At 36.1% G+C, this 22,451-nt stretch overlaps 1 protein-coding gene across 6 annotated transcripts in view; it reads left to right on the top strand.

Annotated features, from left to right (window-relative positions):
* PPP2R3A (protein phosphatase 2, regulatory subunit B'', alpha) overlaps positions 1-22,451 on the top strand; it is a 227,970-nt gene that overhangs the window by 195,636 nt on the left and 9,883 nt on the right. For all 6 annotated transcript variants that reach the window (XM_010858259.1, XM_010858260.1, XM_010858257.1 and 3 more), the window contains 3 exons: positions 2,551-2,726; positions 3,224-3,342; positions 5,756-5,862. In XM_010858259.1, the coding sequence (XP_010856561.1) occupies positions 2,551-2,726; positions 3,224-3,342; positions 5,756-5,862 (402 nt within the window). The remainder of the gene's footprint in view (positions 1-2,550; positions 2,727-3,223; positions 3,343-5,755; positions 5,863-22,451) is intronic.

The following is a 22,451-nucleotide window of genomic DNA, read 5'->3' as shown; positions in this document are numbered from 1 at the left end:
GTTTCTCCAAATTGTGGGTCAGTGTGCTGGGGTTTACAGCAAGATTGTATCTTAGCATCTCCTATCCACTAAATATGAGTTTTTTCTCATTTTTTCCAATAATATAGTCACTCAAAGAAGTCACTCAGCTAGTTTTTAGGGTTTTTTCAGAAGAAATTGGTCCATATGTAGCTATATAGGTGTGTCCATGGGAGAAGGCAAATTCCTATTTGACCATCTTGAACCAGAACTCTGAAACCAGTCTCTTGAAGATATCTGAACTCCCTTGTTGGTTAAGCATTATATGAAATCAAGCTAAATCTCTCTCACAGAATGGATAGATAAATAAAATATGGTGTATGTATACACACACAATGGAATCTTATTCAGCCTTCAAAAAAGGAGGAAATCCTGTCATTTGCAACATGGATTAACCTGGAGGATATTATGCTAAGTGGAATAAGCCAGGCACAGGAAGTACATGATCTCTTCTATGGGAATCAAAAAAAAAAAGTCAGACTTAATAGAAGCAGAAAGTAGAATGGTGGTTACCAGGGGCAGGGGGTGTGAGGCAAAAAGGAAATGCTGACCCAATGTACAAAGTTGCAGTTATACAGGATGAATAAATCTAGAGATCGAATGTACAATATAATCACTATACATTTAATATTGTTTTAAATGCTGAAAATTCACTTAAGAGGGTAGATTTCAGGTACTCTACATCCCTACTATCCTGCAAAATAGTAATATTGTGGGGAGATGCTATGTTAAGTAGCTTTACTGTAGTCATTGTTTCACTGTCTATATCACATTATTTTGTTATATACCTTAAATACATACAATTTTTACTTTAAATATGTTTTTTTTTTTTTTTAAGTAAAATTAACCACAGTAAGATGGAGAAGGAAATGGCAACCCACTCCAGTATTCTTGCCTGGAGAATCCCAGGGATGGGGGAGCCTGGTGGGCTGCCGTCTATGGGGTCACACAGAATCGGACATGACTGAAGCAACTTAGCAGCAGCAGCAGTAGCAACCACAGTAAGAAAGTAAAAAGAAACACAGGATTAATTTTACTTACATCTCTTATTTAATACCATATATCTAAAATATTTTTCCAATATGTAATCAGTATAAAACTATTGATAAGATGTTTTACTGTTTTTTTCTTACAAAGTCTTCAAAATCTGTATTTGCACTTAAAGACCTCCCAGGGATTTTCCTGGTGGTCCAGTGGCTAAGATTCTGTATTCCCAATGCAGGGGGACCGGGTTCAGTCCCTGGTCAGAGAACTAGATCCCACATGCTGCAACTAATATCCAGCACAGCCAAATAAATAAATAAAAATTAACAGAAAACAAATTTATAAAAAAAAAAAAAGACATCTCAAATTGGGTTATCCACATACGGCTAGTGGTCACCATATTGGACCATGCTGATTTGAATAACAAGAATTCCAGAAAGAGAGTGGATAAGGGGAAAGAGAAGCAGAGAAGAAACAAAACAATTTTAAGAAAATGTCCAAGAATTTAAGAATACTAGTTTCCAAACTGAGGAGGCTCTTAGCCCAGCAAAAGTGAATTCGATCCAGACCAAGGCACTTCATCAGTTTTATGTTAAAACACCAGGAACTCAGAAACCTCTGTAGGCAACAAACAGGTTGCAGTCAAAGATCAGTGGCTTTAGACTTCTCAGCAACAGTGGATAAATTGAGGACAATGAGTCAGTGCCTTTAAAATTCTGAAGGAAAGAACCATCAAGCCATAACTGTATAAATACCAACCACATTAGGGGGTAGATAAAGGGTATTTTCAATGATCTAACATCCAAAAAATGTACCTGCTATGCTCCCTTGTTTAGGAAGATACTGAAGAATGTGTTATACCAAACAAGGAAGCAAACCAAGAATGAGGAAAATGTGAGATATAAGAAACAGGAGAAAGGTGAAGGGAATCCCTAGGGTGAAACTGTAAATCAGGCCTAGAGATCAACCAGCCCAGATTGGAGTAGGTCAGAGGGAACTGAAAATGATTTCAAGGAAATGAAATTGCTAGAATACCCAATGGGGCTGATTATGGACATAGAAAACTGGCAGAAGCCTTTGAATTAGTTGAATTAGTAGCATGTACTATATCCCAAAACTAAACAAATAAAAGAGATAAAAGGAAAATGTAAAGTTATAAACTCTGAATGTTGAGTAATTTGTCTATGCTGAGGTTAGAAAGGGCATGTGGGTAAGGTGGAATGAGTAGCAAAAGAACTGAAACCTCATCTTTCATAGTACAAAATTAAACCACAGTCCTTAAATCAGAAATGCAAGAAAGGAACAATATAGACATCTTAACTGAAATGTAAAGATAAAAAACAAAATAAGCAAGTGTTGAAAATGCCTGGATCTGGGGAAGACAAAATTTAAAAAGATGACTGCCATTGTTTCTAATAAATTTTGTAAAACTATGTCTAAGTCCAGAGTATACCCATATATAACTTTTAAAAGAAGCAAACAGTAATAAATCTGAGTGAATAAAAGAGCTTTAACAGGCCATTGCTAATGAGTATCCTTACCTCCTAGCATTGAGTACTGGTTCCGCTGTATGGATGTGGATGGGGATGGAGTGCTGTCCATGTACGAGCTGGAATACTTCTACGAGGAGCAGTGTGAACGGATGGAAGCCATGGGCATTGAGCCCTTGCCATTCCATGATTTGTTGTGCCAGATGCTTGACCTGGTAAAGCCAGCCAGTGATGGTAAGACTGAATAAAGAGCCAAGTTGCATTGTCCATCTACATAACAGAGTGGGGGTTGTAATCCTGGATTGTTCTAAATTATTTAACTTCCCAGTCTTCCATACAGGCTTTCTAAATACAGAAATATTTAAGTTTCTCCTTTATTGTTGGCATAGAACTAACAATTAATGGCAAATTTAGAAAGCAGATTAGTGGTAGCCAGTTGGGGAGGATTGCAGAGGGGAGGGGAGTGAGCCTGTTTGACGGGTACAGAGTTTCCTTTGGGGGTGAAGGAAATGCTATGGAATGTTATAGTGGTGATGCTTGTGCAACAGTGTGAATGTGTGAAAAACCATTAGAATGGTTAAAGTGGTGAATTTTATGTGAACTTTACCTCAAAAAACATCAAATTTTTATAATCAAGTAAGCATATCCATATATCCTTTTAAACTTCAGTAAAAGTTTTTTTTTCACGTCAAAAAAAGCCTTTGAAATTTACCAGATTTGTTCTTACACAGGCAAAATAACTCTACGAGACCTGAAGAGATGCAGAATGGCTCACATCTTTTATGACACTTTCTTTAATCTGGAGAAATACTTAGACCATGAACAGAGAGATCCCTTTGCGGTCCAGAAGGTACCAGTATAGTTTTAACTTCCGTTTGAGGGATGCAATATCAGGGGTTCTATGCTTCAGATAAAAGTGGCCTCTGTCTGCAGGAATTTTGGTATTTTAAAAAGCTAACATTTAAAATATTTCATAACATACTGAAAAGAAAGAATAAAGGACTCAGAGCCCATCTCTTCCCACAGCTAATCTTCAAGTGTAGGTAATAACCTGCATCTGCCTTTCATTGAATGAACTATGTGCTTTGTGTACTTCCATATACATAGAAACTGGTTACAGAAAATTTTGAAATAATTGTCTTTCTCACTTTCAACACTACATCAATAGATACATCTCTATTACAGAGTATACACTGGGCTTGATTTAACTGTACCATTCAATTTCAGGATGGCATGGTAATGAAAACTAGATGCCCTCAAAGATAGACAACCTTCAGATAAATGTAACACTTTTTCAAGCAGTAACGATGACTGTATATGACATCAGTTTGAAGTCATTCTACAGCTGAAGAGCCGTGAAATGCCTTCCCCATACACAAAAACCTGTGGACTCTCAGAAAACCCACATCCAGGAAAAAAAAAACAAACAAAAAGCAGAATATCACCACTTCTCCTTCTATTCCGCTGTTTAAAGAGTAAAAACTATATTGATGGAAAAGAACTGATTGAGTACATACACTACAGGAAACTTCCTCAGTCTTTTATCTTCCATATGTTGCATAACTGTTTGACCTAAATATTAATAGTTAAGAATACAAGGACCAGCTTCTAAAAACAAATACTCTGCACCAGAACTTGGAGCATATCAAGGTACATTATCACTAGCCTAAAGTCAGTATTATATTTCATTGAGTTTAAAATGTCCCATTATTTTATATACCTTTAAGCAAGAAAAAGCAATTATAAATCTAAGATGCATAGCAATTTCAGACATGTTTAAAAGATGGGGTGAAGTTCTTCAAATGGATTACAGTAATTAACACATTATGTACTCAGTATTAAGGTACTTACGTTCTTTTAGCATTACTAACTTTACATCCTAGGGCATTGTTAACCCAATTTCATTATGGAAAAACATCATTTTACCTAGAACATAGAATCTAAGATGCAGTCTGTATTGTAGAAGGAAAAGAAAATATATACTTTCTTCCCCCTTCGTTTTTTTATTTGTATTACAAATTTTACTTTAAATTTTCCTCTTTTTTCTGAGAGGTAGTAATTATCAACATTGTGATCTTCAAAGGATGCTATTAGTAAGTGCTCAGTAAATTCCAGGTACTGTGTTGAAGAGACACTGGGGGTTATATAGAGATGACTCAGTGTATAAAAAGAACGGGTGTATAGAGATGACAAAGACAGGAGAACAAAAGGTGGCAGCCCAGCCCACATAGTACAGTGAAGGAAATGACTAGGGGACAAGGGCTGCTTCTAAGAAGGTAACTCAGATGGCAGGGTATCCAAGCTGGCTGTGAAGGAAGCAATAAAAATTCACTGGAGGAAGGGATGGTATATTTCAGGTTAAGTTTAAGCCGCTCAGTTGTGTCTGACTCTTTGTGACCCCATGGACTGTAGCCTCTGTCCATGGAATTCTCCAGGCAAGAATAGTGGACCGGTATATGGCTGATTCAAGTTGAGGTTTGACAGAAAACAACAAAATTCTGTAAAGCAATTATCCTTCAATTAAAAAATAAATTGAAAAAAAAAAAAAAAGAATACTGGAATAGGTTGCCATTTCTTTCTCCAGAGGATTTTCCCAACCCAGAGGTCGAACCCAGGTCGCCTGCATTGCAGGCAGATTCATTACCATGTGAGCCACCAGGGAAGCCACATTTCAGGTGGGCATATGCAAACCACAGGTCACTCCAGATCGCTGCTTTGCCAAGTGCGAGAGGAGAAGGGGCTAGAGAAAAGTCTCTGATTATAAGGCTGAAGAATCTAGACCCAAACAGTCCAGCTAATGAAGAGTACTTAATAATTTTGTGATTCAAGGTGTAGATTCAGTTTAGGAGTGTGACTTTAGTACCTCTTTAATGTTTAGAGCTTCCCTGATAGCTCAGTTGGTAAAGAATTAGCCTGTAATGCAGGAAACCCCAGTTCAATTCCTGGGTTGGGAAGATCCACTGGAGAAGAGATAGGCTACCCACTCCAGTATTCTTGGACTTCCCTGGTGGCTCAGCTGGTAAAGAATCCACCTGCAATGTGGGAGACCTGGGTTCAATCTCTGGGTTGGGAAGATCCCATGGAGAAGAGAAAGGCTACCCATTCCAGTATTCTTGCCTGGAGAATTCCATGAACTGTATAGTCCATGGGGTCAAATAAAACATTTTTCACATAGGTTTTTTCAGGATGTAAAAATTTGTGATGACCTATCTCCAATTTTTGTTTTTGATTCTGTTTCCTGTGGCCATCCCCTTCCCAATCAGGATGTTGAGAATGACAGTCCTGAGCCCTCCGACTGGGACAGGTTTGCTGCTGAAGAGTATGAGACCCTTGTAGCAGAGGAGTCTGCCCAAGCACAGTTCCAGGAAGGGTGAGTAAGTTTCCCTGTGTCTTTTTTAACAGGGGTAACCACATTAGGATCACCTTTAAAAAAATCAAGATTTTTGTCATATCATAAAAATGAGTGATTTTAACCCAATTTTAGTTGAGTGAATATTCCTCCGGCAGTATTCTCTTCCCTTCACTGATTTTATGAAAAGTCTTCTCATGTGCCATTTCCTTTAAAGAAGTTGTACCTTTTACTGAAAATGGAGATCACTGTGCAGTCATACTGCTGTTAGGGATGTTAGTAAGCCCTATAAACACAGGAGAACTGAAGCTCTTTTAAATAATAAAGACCATTATGATCATCAAAACAAACCTTTATCAGACATGGTTTTGTGCATTCAACTCTGAAGAAGAAGTTAACTTCTACTAAGGGACCATGGTAAGAAATTAAATTATCCAAGACTTTTACTACTTAGAACATTTAGTAACTGTACTTTGTTGGCTGTTTTCACCTTCTAGTGATTTCTTTAGCAGTTCCTTTATAGTCACTGTTTCTGTAAGGCTCTCAATCAATCCTCATTTATTAATGTAATACTTTTTTGAATAGGCAGTATACTCACTTAATATTCAAATTAAAGAATAGTAAGTTTCCTGCTACTCAGTTCTCCCCAGAAACAACCACTGTTATCACTTCATGTGCCTTTCCAAGGATGCTCCATCCTGTTCCCTCCCATTCTCACACTCTCTCGTTATACATATGTGTATAAAAGCAAATACACATATACATTTTTTTCTTTTTTTCTCTTACACATATGGTAGCATACTATTTGGTTCTCCACTTTTTCCACACTTTTTATACAGTTTCTGTTACATAAGATAAGTTCTGGAAACCTGCTGTACAACACAGTATCTATAGTTAAAATATGGTATTGTGTGGTTTAAAATATATTAAGAAGATAGATCTTATGTTAAGTGTTCCTACAAAAGAAAAAAAAAAAAGAACACAAGGAAATGTCTGGAAGTAATGGATATATTTAGTGCCTTGGCTGTAGTGATGATATGACAGATATATGCATATTCCAAAATCATCAAGATATATTCACTAAGTGTGTCCAGTTTTTTGTATCAAACTTCAATAAATCTAAAAACAGTAACAACAAAGCTTGGGAGAACAGCATGGTGAACTAAATACTTGTATTTTATGATCATTGAGGTATAAATGAGGCAGCATAAATATCTGGGGATCCCTGAGTGTATGAAAAAATTAGTAAAAGAAGAACTGAAGATTGGAAGAAAAACAAATCAATAAATTGGAGATTATTCCATAAATATATTCAGTGAATGTGCTAAGTTTTTTATAACTGCATAATATTCCACTGTATAGTTACACCATTATCTTATATTCCTCTATTCACAGACATTATAGTGAAAATAGTGAAATATTAAGAGATATAAGGTTACAGTGAATAATCTTTTATATATGTCATTTTATACATCTGTGGGATAAATTTCTAGGGTGTAGCTAACAGATAGGGCTTCCCAGGTGGCACAGTGGTAAAGAATCTTCCTGCCAGTACAGGAGACACAAGAGATGCGGGTTAGATTCCTGGGTTGGGAAGATCTCCTGGAGTAGGAAATGGCAACCCGCTCCAGTGTTCTTGCCTGGAAACTTACATGAACAGTGGAGCCTGGCAGGCTACAATCCATGGGGCCGCAAAGAGTGTGACACAACTGAGCACACACAAACACACACACACATAGCAAACAGATAGCAAACTTACAAATACATAGGAGGATTTTGGAGAAGCCAATATGAAATGACACAGATACCCAGAATTAGCAATGGTGGGGAGCCATATCACCCGTAGGCCTAAAAGGACCAGGAGATGACAACATCATCAAAACCCAAAGGAGCAGCTCTATTCACAGGCATGACTTAATTCTTTGTCAGTGAGCTTCATTAGTTAGGAACTGGGGTAAGTACTGATCTTATGAAGCAATTATCACTTCTCTCAAGAACATGTGCAGATGTTTATAATAGTGAAACCTAAAGACAATCTAGGTAATAAGATTAATAAAATTATCATACATATACACAGTTCAATCCCATTTAACCATTAAAAATTCATTTTGTGGGTGTATAATTATTGACCATCAAGAAAAAAATAGGAATATGAAAAAAGGCCTTAAAAGATCTAGTGAAACAGAAAAGAACAAAATAAAGTTATCAGAAAGAAAATTAGGTATATGTAAGGAAAACAAAAGGGATCTAACTTATACATACTAGACAATAGAACAAATGAAGTAGAAAAAAAATTCAAAGATAATAAAAAGTTTTTTTTGAAATAAAAGAAGACCTGAGTCTGAAAGGTCAGAAGTCACACCGTATGTTAATGATTGGCCCCACAAATGTGTGGTGAAGTTAACAGAATTCAAAGATTATTTGGGGGACTTTTTCAGCTTTTTAAAAATGTATGTCACCAGGTAAGAGGGGAAAAAATATCAACCTTGCCTCACAGACTGCCACAGGAAAAATGAATACCGGAAAAGATCATGAAGCAATATTTATCTCTCCCTCAGAGAAAGAAATTCTATACCCTAAAGTTTTATACTAACCCAAGATGACATTCAAGCATGAGAACACAAATGGGAATTTTCTAAAAACTGAAAGGAATAAAGCACCCATGAGCTCTTGTTTAAAAAGGGCATAATCATAAAACAGAGATGAGCCAAAATAAGGATCCCAGAAATGGAACGACCATGGTGGAAAAGAAATAACAATGAGTGTTCAGTCCATTTAAACATAAAGGATAGGGTCAGAACATAGCATTCTGGAAAAAATAATATAACTCAAAGTGGGATGTAGAGTGGAGGAAGAAACGTGTGTAAGTTTCGTTAGCAGGTCCTCAATGGCTCCCCTCTACAGCTAGTAAGTCAAGTTGAGGTTTAAGACTATTAATTAAAGTAAACACTTGAAAAACCAAAGCCAATCTCTAAATATTCTAATTCAATCAGAAAACATGTGTGCACAAAAAAGAAAAACACACACCATGCAGCATAAAGATGACAGAACTAAAATAAATACTTTTTGATCAGTGAATGTAAGTGAAACAAACTCACTTATAAAAATAAAACAATTCCATTATAGAATGGTAACAAAAGCTGAATTTAAAAAGACTAAACAATGACCTCCCTGGTGGTCCAGTGGTTAACACTCCACAATCCCAGTGCCAGGGGCCTGGGTTCAATTCCTGGTCTGGGAACTAGATCCTGCATGCTGCAACTAAGACCCACTGTGCCACAACTGAAAATAAAAAAGATCCTGCAACTACAGATCCCACGTGCTGCAACTAAGACCCATAGCAGCCAAATAGACTTAAAAAAAAAAAAACAACCACGCCCAAAAAGCTGTCCTGATAACATCAAATTTTTGGAGCAGAAACTCCAAAAGGAAAGAAAAGGAGAACTTGAAACCTGTTAGTTGCATCCATAGGAAATTATTCCCTGAAAATATTTTTGTGGTGTATTGTCCAGAGACTATTTACAAAATATATATTAGGCCACAAACAAAACTTCAGTAGACTTCCCAAAAGTATTACAATAATATAGAGTAGCTTCTCATTTCAAGGTGGTAAACAAAGCATCCTGTAGTTTTCAGTCTCTCATGCCATATAAAAATAAGAAATACAGAGTATCACCTGAAGTAAGAAGTGAAGCTTTCAGTGGACTAACAGGACAGCAGATGGAATCATATTGAAGAGGGAGCCAGAGCTTAGGTTCTCTGCCAGAAGATGAGAAAGATAATTGCCACAGATAAGGGAGCAGTACTTAAAGATGATCCATACCTTAATATGACTGAAAACAAGAGCAAAAGGGAGGTTCAATCCAGGTAGGTTGAACCCTATACATCCCATCCTACTCTTAAAGGAAAGACAAAAGCAGTAAAAATGGAATCTTGGAGCAGCATGGCCCCATTCAGTTCAGCCACTCAGTCGTGTCCAACCCTTTTCAACCCCAGGGACTGCAGCATGCAAGGCTTCCCTGTCCATCACCAACTCCCAGAGCTTGCTCAAACTCATGTCCATTGAGTTGGTGATGCCATCCAACCATCTCATCCTCTATTGTCCCCTTCTCCTCCTGCCTTCAATCTTTCCCAGCATCAGGGTCTTTTCCAGTGAGTCTTCTCATCAGGTGGCCAAAGTATTGGAGTTTCAGCTTTAGCATCATTCCTTCCAAAGAAATCCCAAGGCTGATCTCCTTCAGAATGGACTGGTTGGATCTCCTTGCAGTCCAAGAGACTCTCAAGAGTCTTCTCCAACACCACAGTTCAAAAGCATCAATTCTTTGGTGCTCAGCTTTCTTTATGGTCCAACTCTCACATCCATACATGACCACTGGAAAAATCATAGCTTTGACTGTACACACCTTTGTTGGCAAAGTAATGTCTCTGCTTTTCAATATGCTGTCTAGGTTGGTTATAGCTTTTCTTCCAAGAAGCAAGCGTCTTTTAATTTCATGGCTGCAGTCACCATCTGCAGTAATTTTGGAGCCCAAGAAAATAAAGTCTGTCACTGTCTCCATTGTTTCCCCATCCATCTATTTGCCATGAAGTGATGGGACCGGATGCCATGATCTTCATTTTTTGAATGTTGAGTTTTAAGCCAATTTTTTCACTCTCCTCTTTTACTTTCATCAAGAGACTCTTTAGTTCCTCTTGGCTTTCTGCCATAAGAGTGGTGTCATCTGCATATCTGAGGTTATTGATATTTCTCCTGGACACATCTGAAAAGCACGTCAAGGCTGTATATTGTCACCCTGTTTATTTAACTTATATGCAGAGTAAATCATGCAAAATCCCAGGCTGAAGCACAAGCTGGAATCAAGATTGCCAGAAGTATCAATAACCTCAGACATGCATGGACCATCCATCCCCCTGTTCTCACTTAAAGTGCCAGCAGGTCCACACTGCTGTCTCCTGAGCAGCCAGTGCAGGGCCAACAGTACACGGTAAAGGAGACAAATATCAACCAACAAAATACTCAGCAAATGAAAGAACTTTTAACCCTGGACTCATTACAGCAATCAGAACTAGACATCAAGATGGGTATATTTACTATTTGCTTTTATTGGCTCTACTGTGTGGCATGCAGGATCTTAGTTCCCCAGCCAGGGATCAAACTCATGCCCCCTGCAGTGGAAGCTCAGAGTCTCAACTACTAGACCACCAGAGAAGTCTGTCTATTTTTAGACAGATAAAATTTTAAATGAAAGAAAACACAATCATTGGGTGATGTGATAACAGAATGGACACATCTGAAAAAATTTTTATCTATAATATTGATTGTAATACAGGAGTAAGAAATTCCTGTAGAAACCAGTAGAAATAATAGCCAGATAATTCCCAGAATTTTAGCTATTAAAACAAATAAAAATATAAACAGAAACAGAAGTCAGCTAATTTTTTCTGGCCAGGTAATAAATATTTTAGGCTTTGCAATCTCTGTCACAATTACTTGGCTCTGCCACTGGGTTGGGAAAGTAGCCCTAATATGTAAGCAAATGAATGTGGCTGTGTTCCAATAAAATTTTTAACAGACACTAAGATACTAAGTTCAGATCATTTTAACGTCATGAAGTATTCTTTGATTTTTTTTTTTTTTGAAATTTAAAAAGGTAAAACAATTCATGGGCTATTATACCAAAACAGGTGGTGAGACAGATTTGGACCACAGATTGCAGTTTCCCAATTCCTGTACTAGAGTGAAATCTCAGTACATAAAAAGATAGAACTGGAAAGCTACTAGAGAGAAAAAAAAAATGCCCATAATATAAACACAAAAAGAAACAGCATTTATTTAAAAACAACTTTGAACCTTGAATTCTGTTCCTATTTAAATGCAAAGGATAGATGAAGACATTTTTAGACATCAAGAGATGCAAAAATGTTTACCACCCACAGACAAACTTTGAAAGAAATATTAAAGGGTTTTCTTCAGCAACAAGGTAAATGTATCCTAGAGGAATAGTGGGATATAAGCAAGAACAAAATTAGCAAAATTTATCCTTAGAATTCGGAGAAGGCAATGGCACCCCACTCCAGTACTCTTGCTTGGAAAATCCCATGGACGGAGGAACCTGTTAGGCTGCAATCCATTGGGTCGCTAAGAGTCGGACACGACTGAGCGACTTCACTTTCACTTTTCACTTTCATGCATTGGAGAAGGAAATGACAACCCACTCCAGTGTTCTTGCCTGGAGAACCCCAGGGACGGGGGAGCCTGGTGAGCTGCCGTCTATGGGGTCGCACAGAGTCGGACACGACTAAAGTGACTTAGCATAGCATAGCATCCTTAGAATTTTTATAGATACCATTAACAGATAGTAAAAGGTCAGGGTGAATCTTTATTAAAGTGGAGAATACAGACACTGATAAGTTTATATTTTTATAATGATAACTATAGAGTTAAAATGTCTTAAATTTTTTAAGGAAAATCACTAAAAGTAAATATTAAATGGAAAACTTTCTAATCATTTTCAGAAAAAGACAGTAGACTGTTTAACTGGAAAATCTGTATATAGAAAACTCAGTCTACTAAAAGACAAGTGTGTTTAACCAGTATTCTTTTGGTAAGAAGTGACTTTAACTCACATTGGCATAAAGGGAAAGCAAAGCCTTAGCAAAAAAGAAATTGTGGGCTTAAAGAACTGAAAAGTCCGGAGCTAGTACTGACTTCAGAGACTTAGATTGTCTCTCTTTAATCTCTTAGGTAATGCTTTTCTTTCATTCTTTCACTCTTCAGCAAATTTTTAGTATGTGGTGGCAAAATGATAGCTTTACATTCAAATAAAAGAGCAAGTCCCTTTCCCACCAGATTCTACAAAAGCCCAGGACTTGTTTGGCTGTAATTGGCTTATTTTGGGTCTAGTCCCTGAACCAGCTCTAGAAGGAGTCAGACCTAGAAATTAGCTTGGACAGAAGTTCAAGTTCATCCAAACCACATGTTTTCTCAAGGAAAATTTGGGAAATTTGAACATGACGGTCAAAAAAGGGGAAACGCATGCTGGTAAAGGAATAGCAGATGTTCACTACAGTATAAAGGAGACAAAAAGACAAAGACAGTACAAAATAAATAGACAAAATAAGTCCAGATATAGTATGAATCACAAAACTCAGAAGGGATTAAAAATCCAACTGTACACTCTTCTTTAGATTCATACCTAACGCAGAGGCAACAGTCAAATAAACAGTAAATAAGAGGAAATCAGGTACAGTAATGTTTATGAGACAAGTAGAATTGAAAGCTTTAAAAGAAACATCAGTATTTCAGCAGTTGGCCGTGAAAACAAGTCACCAACTTTAAGCAATACAAAAAGCAAATCTGATAGAAATACAAAAGAAAACTTGACAATCCCATAGTCATATAAAACCCAACAAATCAAATAGGACAAAAAATTCATAATATAGAATTAGTAAACATTCATAGGGGTACTCAAAAATAGATTTGATACCCGACAAATATGGAGCCATCACAATACAGTGCCTACTTATTAAGGCATGAAGAATATCACATTTTTAAAAACTACTAACATATAGGCCATATTTGTTACTTATGAAATTAGCAACAACAACAAAAACACACATATCTGGAAAGTTAAAAAAAACATTTTGAAAAATTACATATATCTTAAAATAACTGTTAAGCTACAGAGAAGATCAAAAAACCAATTACAGGGTTTTTTTTAGAACCAGGCAATAAAAGCATTATATTTATTAAGATATGTAGGATATAAACACGGGAAAAGTTGTAATCTGTAGAAAGAAATAAATTAGGCTGTCATCTCAATATGCATGAAAAAGGATGACAAAATAGACCCAAATAAAGTACATGAAAAGAAGTTAAACAACTGTATTTCAAACAAAAAATAAATCTATTAATTTATACATACACAACCAGAAAGCATACTGTGCCAAGCACTATTCTAAATATTTTAATTCATTTTAATCACAAAACTCATATCTTGTAGATGCTTTATCCCTGTTTTACAGATATTAAAACTGAAATACAGATTAACTTGTCAAATCTACCAACATGTATAAAAGAATACATCAAAAGAATACATCATAAGTAAGTTGATTTTATCCCAAAAGTGCAAGTGGTTCAACTTTACAAAATCTGTCATTAACAGATTAAAGGAGAAAGAAAAGAAAAGAAAATATAGACTGATTCTTTGAAGGCATGTGATAAAATATATTTTCTAATTTGGAGAAAATGAAACTAAGCAAACTTAAAAAGAACACCTCCTTAATGGGTAAAGGGTATTAATCCCATACCCCAGAAATAACTAGCTAAAAATATAATAGGGAGAAAATCCTATTTGTGATAGCAACAAAAAACGTTACTTGAAAATATATATGACAAAAATATAAAATTTCACTAAAAATTACAAAGATCATTCTCCATGTTAAAATTGTATATAATCCCCCCAAATATGTTATAGAACTTGATCAACTAATTCTGAAACTCATATTGAACAATAAATACAAAAGAACTAAAGTGAGTTCTGAAAAGAATCAAAGGTATGGTAGGGCACAGGGGATGCATAATCCAAAGCTATAGTAATTAAACTCCGTATAGGATCCATGCCAAAACTGAAGACTTATGACACTGTGTCAAGAAGTCTAGTCAGTAAAATGTTGACTCTCTGCAGACTGAAAAAAGTACATATTAAGCTAATACCTGCATGTAAATAAATACTTTAAATGCAAAAAAATGATGGGAGAAATTTATAAGGGAATTATAGATTTGAGTATATTTTAAAAGTGACAAATTCTATATCACAATCAAAAGGCATAGGGTTGAATCATCAATAATGTTCTTTCATTATTGGAATCTTCAAAATCAATAGTTAAGAACATGACTATTAACCAATTCTAAAACATCAAAAGATAGAAATTTCACCAAGAAATAACAATGAAAATTCCCACTTCACCAGAAGGTAAAATGTAGTAGCCAGATATAACTATTTTAAATGCTATTTTTACCTAACAACAGCCTCAAAATACATAAAACAAAAATTGTCAAACAATTCAACAATTAATAGTTTAAGATTTCAACACTTCTCTTACAGTAGTTGATGCTAGTAGAGACAATTACTAAAGACACAGAAGACTTGAACAACACAGTGTATTTGATCTAACCAGCATATGTACTCTACAAAACAGTAGCAAAATACACATTTTTCTCAAATGCACATGGAACTTCTTCAGGAAAGACCATATGTTAGGTGAAAAAAAAAGATTCAATAAATTCAAATAAAGTATGTTGTCTGATCATAATAGGATAAAATTACAGATTAATAACAGAAGGAAATCTAGGAACCCCAAAATGTTTAGAGATTAAATAACACATTTCTAAAGACACATGGGTCAAAGGAGATACTGCAGGGAAATTTGATGTTGTCCTGAAACAAATGAAAATAAAAGATGATATGAAAATCCATGTGTGGGGTGCAATTAAAGCAGTGCTTAAAGGAATATTTATGACCCAGAAAGTTCTAACATCAGTAAGATAAGCTTCCATCTTAAGCTAACAAGTAAGAACCAATCAGACCCAAAATAAGTAGGAAGAAGGATATAATAAAGATCAGAGTAGAAATCCATGAAATAGAAAATAGGAAAATACTATGAAAGAATTTATGAAATCAAAAGTTGGTTCTTTAAAAATATTTTAAAATAGAAAGCTTTAGATAAAGAGAGAAAGGAATAAATTAAAATCAGGATAAAGGAGGATACATCACTATAGATATACTTATAAAGGAGTATTATGAACAGCTTAATCTCAGTAAGTTTCACATCTTAGATGACATGGGACAAAATCATCTAAAAACTCAAATTACCAAAATCAACTCAAATAAATTTAATTATATCTATTAAAAAAAGAAAACAGCTCAAGAAGAAATGGAAAATCAGGATAGGCCATATCAAGACACTAAATAAGTTATTAAGTTCTCCCCAAAAGAAAAGTCTAGGTCCAAATGGTTCATACATTTAAAGGAAAAAAATAATACCAATCTTTCATTAATATTTTCAGAAAATAATAGGAGGGGACACTTCAAAACTAATTTTAGAAAGCTGGTATTACCCTGATACCAAAGCCAGACAAAGATACCAATATCCCTTATGAAATCAATATAAAACTTTTTACAAAATATTAAAAGTATCAAATCCAGCAACATATAAAAAAGATTATACACTATAAGTAGGTTTACCCCAGGAATGGAAGGCCATCTTAACATCTGAAAATCTACTAATATAATAAACCATATTAATACAACACAGGACAAAAAGCACATGATCATTTCCATAGACACAAAAAAAGCCATTTGACAAAATCCAACATCCATTCAAAATATCTCTTACCCAAGTAAGGATAGAAAGGAACTTTCTTAACCTGATAGAAGACATCTATAATTACATTATTTACATTATACTTATGGCGAAAAACTGAATGCCTTCCCATTAAGATCCAGAGCAAGGAAAATAGGCTTCTGTTCCTCCCCATTTCTAATCAACATTGTAATGAGGGTCCTATCCTGTGCATTAAGACAAGGAAAAAAAAAAAAACATTAAAAGTATTCAGACTGCAAAGAAAGAAGTAATCTATCCCTAGGTTATATATACTTTAAGTAGAAAATATGAAGAAATCTGCATAAAAGCTACCAGAACTAATAAATTCATTAGCAAGGTCTCAGCTTCCCTGGTGGCTCAGATGGTAAAGAATTTGCCTGAAATGTGGGAGACATGGGTTCGATCCCTGGGTCGGGAAGATCCCCTGGAGAAGGGAATGGCAACCAATCCCAGTATTCTTGCCTGGAGAATTCCAAGGACAGAGGAGCCTGGTGGGCTACAGTCCATGAGGTCACAAAGAGTCGGACATGGCTGAGCAACTAACACTTTCATTTTTCTTCAGAATACAAAATCAGAATATAAAAGTCAGTTGTATTTCCATGTACTAGTAATGAACAATCAAATAGAGAAATACAAATAAAAATAATTATTCACAACAGCATCAAAAAGAAAAATACTTAGGAATAAATATAACAAAAGAACACACTTTTATATATGTATAATAAATGTAACAAAAGAACACACAAATATAACAAAAGAACATACTTGCACACTGAAAACTGCAAAATAGTGTTGAGAAAAATTAAGGAAGATTCAAATAATAATAGAAAGCTCAGTATTTTTAAAATGTCAGTTCTCCCCAAATTGATGTAAAGATTTAACCCACTCCCTATCAAAATCCCTACAGGCTTTCGTTAAAACTGGCAAACTGATCCTAAAATTTATATGGAAATGCAAAATACCTAGAATAGCCAAACACTTTTTTTTTTTAGCTTTATTTTTTTTTCTTTTTTTTTTTTAATTTTATTTTTAAACTTTACATAATTGTATTAGTTTTGCCAAATATCAAAATGAATCCGCCACAGGTATACATCTGTTTCCCATCCTGAACCCTCCTCCCTCCTCCCTCCCCTCTGGGTCGTCCCAGTGCACTAGCAAACACTTTTTTAAAAGAACGAAGTTGAAGAACTTAGGCTACCTGATTTCAAAACTTATTAGAAAGCAAACAACCATCAAGGCACTGTAGAATTGATAAGTATGTGTGTGTTAGTCACTCAGTCACGTTCAATTCTTTGTGACCTCCACGGACTGTAGCCCACCAGGCTCCTCTGTGGAATTCTCCAGGCAAGAATACTGGAGTCTATAGCCATTGCCTTCTCCAGGGGATCTTCCCAACCCAGGGATCAAACCTGGATCTCCTCCTGCATTGCAGGCAGTTTCTTTACCATCTAAGCCATGAGGGAAGTCCCAGAATTGGTAAGTATGCACAACCAATGAAACACTCTAGAAATAGATGCTCATACATACGACCAAGTAATTTTCAACCAAAGGAGAAAGGGTAGTCTTTTCAGAAATGAACCTGAAATAATTGGACGTCCTTCTGCAAAAAAAAAAAAGAAAGAAAACCTCAATCCATATCTCACACCATATACTTTTGTATACTTATTTTTATAAGTATCTCAAATTCCCTGGTTGTCTACTGAGATCCTTCGAGCTGCACAGTGCAGCCAAAATAATAATAATAATCTCAATAAATATAAGAGTTGAAATCCTAAAGTTTTTAGAATAAAACACAGGAGAAAATCTTTGTGACCCTGAGTTATGCAAGAGCAATAAAATATTGATACATTGGACTTCTTTCAAAATTAAAAAGTATTGCTCTTTAAAGACACCACTAAGAAAATGAAAAAGACACATTGGGGGGAAATATTTCCAAAACATCCTGTTAAGGACTCCATCCAGAATATATAAAGAACTTACAACTCACTAATAAAAAAGGCAACCTAATTTTTTAAATGGACAAAAATTTGGTTAAACAATAACTACATTAGAGGTTCCAACAGCAAATAGATACATGAAAAGATGCTCTATATCACTAGTCATTAGGAAAATGTAAATTAAAACCACAATGAGATACATACACAGCCACTAGAACAACTAAAACCACCAGTTGGCAATGCTGTGAAGAAGCTGGAACCCTCATATATTGGATTGATGTGTATGTAAAATTATGTAGCCTCTTTGGAAATGTTTGGCAGTTTCTTAAAAAGTTGAACAAACATTTGTCATATGAATCAGCAATTCCACTCCTAGGAATCTACCCAAGAAAAATGTTCACCCAAAGACTTGTACATGAATGTTTATAGCCGCACTATTCATAGTAGCCCCAAAGTGAAAATAATCCAGATATCCACTAAACTGGCAGATTAATAACCAAAATACAGTATATCCATATAATGGAATGCTCTTCAGCAATAGAATGAACTATTGACTAACACAACATGGATGAATTGTAAGTGAAGTGGAAGAAGCTAGACAAAAATATATTCCAATCTTGTATGATTCCATTTATGGAAAATTCTAGAAAATGCATTCTAATCTATAATGACAGCAATCAGTGGTTACCTTGGTAAGGCAAAAGTAATTACAAAGGGGCAGGAGGAAACTTTCATGGGAGGGAGGGATATTTTCATGATCTCGATATGATGTTTTATAGATGTAAACAAAAGTCAGAACTTACTAATCGTACACTTTAAATATAAGCAATTTATTCTGTCAGTTATACCTCAATAAACAAAAGAACTATTAATACATGCAGCAACACAGATGAATCCAAAAAAATATCATTTTACATGAAAGAAGCCAGACACCAAAGACTACATAATTCCATTATATGAAATTTCTAGAAAAGGCAAAATTATAGAGCCATGAAACAGATCAGTGGCTGTCTAGGTTCCAGGAAAAAGTAGAAAATGAATACAAACAAGCACAGGGAGAGGAGGGGCAGATGGAGAGATGAAAGTGTTCTAAATTTAAATTGTGGTAATGATTGCACAATTGTAAAAATTTACTGTGTGTCCTCAGTCACTTCAGTCATGTCCAACTTTTTGCGACCCCATGGACTGTAGCCTGCCAGGCTTCTCTGTCTGTGGGATTCTCCAGGCAAGAACACTGCAGTGAGTTCCACTTAAGATGAGTGAATTCTGTGATATGTAAACTAAACTGAAAATTTTTGTAAAAAGCAAGCACCGAAAAAAGTTGAGATTAACTGGCAGGAATTTTTTAAAAGACAATATTAATTCAATAAATGTTTGCATTCCTTCTATACACTAAGCATTATTGGATATTGATGAACGCAGGATCCCTGCCTTAGCAGGAGAAACAGACAGATGCAATTAAAGTGTCTCTACTGCTCTCTCACAGAAGCAACACACTGTAGTTAACAGATATTGCTGGTAGAAACAAAGTGGCCCAACCTCCCTGGAAATTAATTTGACAATATGCTGCAGAAGCCTGAATTCATACCCTTTAACTCCCAATCCTGGGCATCTACTGTAAATAATCAGAAGTTTAGATAGAACTCTTCTAACTAAATTGTAAAATTAAAAAATTCAAAACAACACAAATGTACAATAATAGAATAGTTAAGTAAGTCATGGTATTAATATCTGTGTCATATTATGCAGACATCTAAACTACGTGTTGCACAAAAACATAACACGGAAAAATCAAGTTTACAAAATTATGATATAATCCCAGTATTACAAATGTATATCTATATATACATGAGCTAAATAGTAAGACTCCAAAATATTAAGTGATTAACTCTGAGCTGTAGAATTGCAAGTAATTTGGCTTTTTATTCTGTTCTGTAATTTATAATGTTTGTATAATGAACATGTACTATTTTAATAAATAGGAAAAGTTATTTTTCTCCTTTATCTGCTTACGTAGGTAATATGTATTAACTACAGAAGAGTAGAAATAAAGATAAAAATCTTCACCTAAAATCGACCACCCAGAGATAGCCTGACATCATTTAGGAGTATGCTTCTAGATACTTCTTTGCAAATATTAATAGATAAGTAATTTGTTTTACAAAAATGGAATTTGATATAACATACTGTTTTGTAACCTGCTTTAGAGGAAGGAGAAAAGAGATAGCAGATCTAAACACTTAGAAGTTTATTAGTCTAAAGAGACAAGAAAATGATGGCAGCTAAAGAGAATTATTATGTGTCAAGTAAAAAAAATTTTTGAGCTGTGGTAGTGCTCAAAGAAGGTCCCAGTGTGTGTGTGGAGGGGAGACAGAGGAGAAAAAGGGATGCAGACAGAAATACAGGTGAGGAGGGGTCACGAGAGGAGATGCAGAGACCAGCTGTAGTGAAATTCAACCGGTGCATATGAGAGGCTTCTGCTGGACACCCCTCTTCTCATGTTATGGGAGATAAGGCCTGCACAGAGCCCATGTGGGTGATGAGGTCTCAGGGAGAGAGGGGAAGCCTTAACAGCCGCAGCCTGTAGAGCAAGCACTGGAATGTCACCACAAGAAACGAAAGGCCTGTTTACAGTTGTTAATAACTGACTGACACAGTTCAAAAGCAAGGCCAGATCCAGAATTCCAAGGGTATGTTGGGCTTCATCTCAAAAGGAATTACAAATAAGTCAGGGTGAGTTTGTCAAACAGAAATTACCAGAATCAACTATTAGAAAGGGAGGAAGAACGGCAGTACCATGGAAAGAGCCACACAGATCTGATTCTGTCTTCTTACTCACCAGCTGGGCAGGTTATCTGACTCCTTGCAGCTCAGTTTCAACTACCTTCCAAGGTGATTGTAAGAATCAAAGAGAATATAACTCTATAAACACCTGCCACATAGTACTGATATAAATACGTGACAAAGAGTAGCTATTACTACTACTCCCTGAAGAGGAAGAGATATTATACAATATAACATCATGCTTAAAACCACAGAATTTGGAGTTAGACAAATTTAGTTAAGTTCAAATCCTTGCTGTCACTTACTAGTCATCTAAGCCTCAGCATTCCCTATACAATGAGGATACCACCTGCCACACCAGACTGTTTTAGAGAAGACAACATACATAATATATTATGTTCTCAGGCACAGTGCCCATGTAATCAATTTTGTTGTTGTTGTTGTTTAGTCTCTCAGTTATGTCCCTCTTGTTTGCGACCCCATGGACAGTAGCTCACCAGGCTCCTCTGTCTATGGGATTTCTCAGGTAACAATATGGAGTCGATCACCATTTTCTTCTCCAAGGGATCTTCTACTCCCAAGGATCAAATCGACATCTCCTGAAAGTCTCCAGCATTGCAGGCAGATTCTTAACCACTGGGGAAACGTGTAATCAATAAACAATGGCTCTTATTAGTACCATGGTTTCACCAGTGGCTCCACAGTAAAGAATGTCTGCAGTGCAGGAGACATGGGTTCCATCCCTGGGTGGGGAAGATCCCCTGGAGAAGGAAATGGCAACCACTCCAGTATTCTTGCCTGGAAAATCCCATGGATATAGGAGCCTAGCAGGCTACAGTCCATGAGGTTCAAAAGAGTCCAACACGACTGAGCGACTAAACGATAACAATTATTACTACCTCTGTGATCGTGGCCACATTACCTAACCTCTCTGAACTAGAATTTAGTCAGGGAGTACATTAGCATGGAGAAGGAAGTGGCAACCCACTCCAGTGTTCTCGCCTGGACAATCCCAGGGATGGAGGAGCCTAGTGGGCTGCCGACTATGGAGTCGCATAGAGTCGGACACGACTAAAGCGACTTAGCAGCAGCAGCAGTACATGAGTGTTCCACTGGCTGCCTCTTTCCCCTTCATTCCCAGAACATGGCACAGTTGACACACAGTAAACATTTGTTGCATGAGAATTAGAGATTTCACAATAAACTGTGGAAAATTCTGAAAGAGATGGGAATACCAGACCACCTGACCTGCATACAGGTCAGGAAGCAACAGTTAGAACTGGACATGGAACAACAGAGTGGTTCCAAATAGGAAAAGGAGTACATCAAAGCTGTATATTATCACCCTGCTTATTTAACTTCTATGCAGAGTACATCATGAGAAACGCTGGACTGGACGAAACACAAGCTGGAATCAAGATTGCCAGGAGAAATATCAATAACCTCAGACATGCAGATGACAACACCCTTATGGCAGAAAGTAAAGAGGAGCTAAAAAGCCTC

This window comes from Bison bison, unplaced genomic scaffold (genome assembly GCF_000754665.1).
Source record: "Bison bison bison isolate TAMUID 2011002044 unplaced genomic scaffold, Bison_UMD1.0 scf7180017864384, whole genome shotgun sequence".
In the NCBI taxonomy this organism is placed as follows: Eukaryota; Metazoa; Chordata; class Mammalia; order Artiodactyla; family Bovidae; genus Bison; species Bison bison.
Note: the sequence above shows the minus strand (reverse complement) of the source record. Positions and strands in the feature narration are given on the sequence as shown.